This window comes from Brassica oleracea, chromosome C1 (genome assembly GCF_000695525.1).
Source record: "Brassica oleracea var. oleracea cultivar TO1000 chromosome C1, BOL, whole genome shotgun sequence".
NCBI classification, from domain to species: Eukaryota; Viridiplantae; Streptophyta; class Magnoliopsida; order Brassicales; family Brassicaceae; genus Brassica; species Brassica oleracea.
This window is the reverse complement of record NC_027748.1, coordinates 23,519,994-23,521,810: the sequence shown is the minus strand read 5'-3', so window position 1 is coordinate 23,521,810 and position 1,817 is coordinate 23,519,994. Positions and strand designations below refer to the sequence as shown.

The window sequence follows — 1,817 nt, the reverse complement described above, 5'->3', positions numbered from 1 at the left end:
TAAAAACTTTTGTATTAATATAATTGATTTATATGTTCGCACCAATTTAATTATATTTTTAATAGTTACTGACTTTTAATTATTTAATATATATTTATTATTTTATAATATGTAAAAATATTTAATACATAAAATAATTTATATATATAATGTTGATTTCGCGCAAGGCGCGGATCTTAACCTAGTATATATATATAATTAGACCTGAGACGGATCGGATATCCGGGCAATTTTAAGGTATCTGGATCCGGATCCTTATCCGGCGGATCCAAAATTTTACTATCCTTATCCGGATCCGGGGTTCTCGGATATCTGGGTGTCGGATATCCTTCTAAAAATTGTAATATCTGGCGGATATCCGGATCCGGATTTGGATCCTTAAAATAAATAAAAAATAATATTAATATATAAAAAAATATTAAAATAATTTAAAAATAAAAAAATATATAATTTTTTTAATTATTTCTATGTATAATATTGCAAAATTTACATAAAATTTATATATGCTATTATAAAAATAAAATTACATTAAATAAATTAATTTTTATATATAGATATTACTATTTTTGAAATAGTTATTAATAAAACTTACGGATCCGAATACCCGGACTAAAAAATAAAGGTATCCCGATCCGGATCTGGCTTTGACGGATCCAACATTTTACTATCCGGATCCGTATTCGGTCCCTCCAGATAACCGAATTTTCGGATCGGATCCGGATCGAATCTCGGATCGAATCCGAATCTCGGATAAAAGTCTCGGCCTATATATACTGGATGATTTTGACTTACCTGCACCAACTACAATTGCAAATTTTCCTACATTTGGGACAAACCCAATTATCATTCACCGCCAGCTCCTCTCCGATCTCTCCGTACCTATTAATTCGAGCCAATACATATCACTAGAGCTTTTACACATTTCTCATAACAAAAGACATAAATCTAAACGATCAAAACCAAACCTGGTTAACAGGCACTTAGGACAATACTTCAACACACATGTCGTGGCTCCCTTCTTGGTCACGCAATTTCCATCAGCATCCGATCTCATTTTATGACACTGCAAAACAAATACCACTTATCAAAATAAAAACTTCAAATGACAAGAAATAAAAGTTTAATCTAAACGCAGGATTTGACGAGTATCAGTTTTAAGTTTCATCGTAATATCAAAACAAAGACGAAGGTCAATCACTTGGTGACAATTTTTCATTTTCATCGGCTCTCCGGTCGCTGCGTTAACAATCTGCCCGTTCATGTTTTCCATCGCCATACTCTCAACAAAAATTACTCACAAACTGGAAAAGAAAATCTGTGTTTTTTTGGGAATCTGATGTTCAAGGCTTGGACCAACGAAATTCAGAGTTTTATTCTAGATTTAGGATAAGATTTGTAGATTTCTTTCCTTTTCGACTACCAAAGACATATTTTGGAAGGCCATTAATTGCGGGAAAGGAATTGACTCAATTTTACATTTTTTGAAGGTGTATCTTTGCATTTCGTACACGTTGTAAACTGGTCAACCACAATTCTTTAGTCAAGTTATTGACTATTAAATACTATTTCTTCCGAGCATTATTAAGTATTTGACTATTTCGGCTACCAAAAACCCCTCAAAACTATTATGGTAAAAATTTTAAAATAAAAGTTCTATTATAAAACCAATGATTATAGTTCAACAGTTTGAGTAAAAAAAATAAAACAGTTGCAAATCTTTAGCCTTGAATATTAATATCATATTATATATAATTGAAAAGTCAATTAAATAACTTTTGCTTAGATGTATCATTGATGAAATTTTTAAAAAATATGTA

At 30.7% G+C, this 1,817-nt stretch overlaps 1 protein-coding gene across 1 annotated transcript; it reads right to left on the bottom strand.

The window, feature by feature from the left end:
• Window positions 1-609: 609 nt before the first annotated feature.
• LOC106294946 (cell division cycle-associated protein 7-like) lies at window positions 610-1,366 on the bottom strand. Its single transcript, XM_013730669.1, has 3 exons — window positions 1,199-1,366; window positions 966-1,063; window positions 610-879 (listed from the first exon to the last, which is right to left on the bottom strand). Exons 1-3 carry the CDS (start codon window positions 1,274-1,276, stop codon window positions 789-791), a joined length of 267 nt encoding a protein of 88 aa, XP_013586123.1. The 5' UTR covers window positions 1,277-1,366; the 3' UTR covers window positions 610-788.
• Between the last annotated feature and the right edge of the window lie 451 nt (window positions 1,367-1,817).

Coding starts and splice junctions, on each gene's coding strand:
- LOC106294946 (XM_013730669.1), bottom strand. CDS start 1,276: ATGGCGATGGAAAACATGAACGGGCAGATTGTTAACGCAGCGACCGGA. Junction 1,064..1,198: donor AAATGAAAAATTGTCACCAA/GTGATTGACCTT, acceptor TTTGTTTTGCAG/TGTCATAAAATGAGATCGGA. Junction 880..965: donor CCTAAGTGCCTGTTAACCAG/GTTTGGTTTTGA, acceptor TCGAATTAATAG/GTACGGAGAGATCGGAGAGG.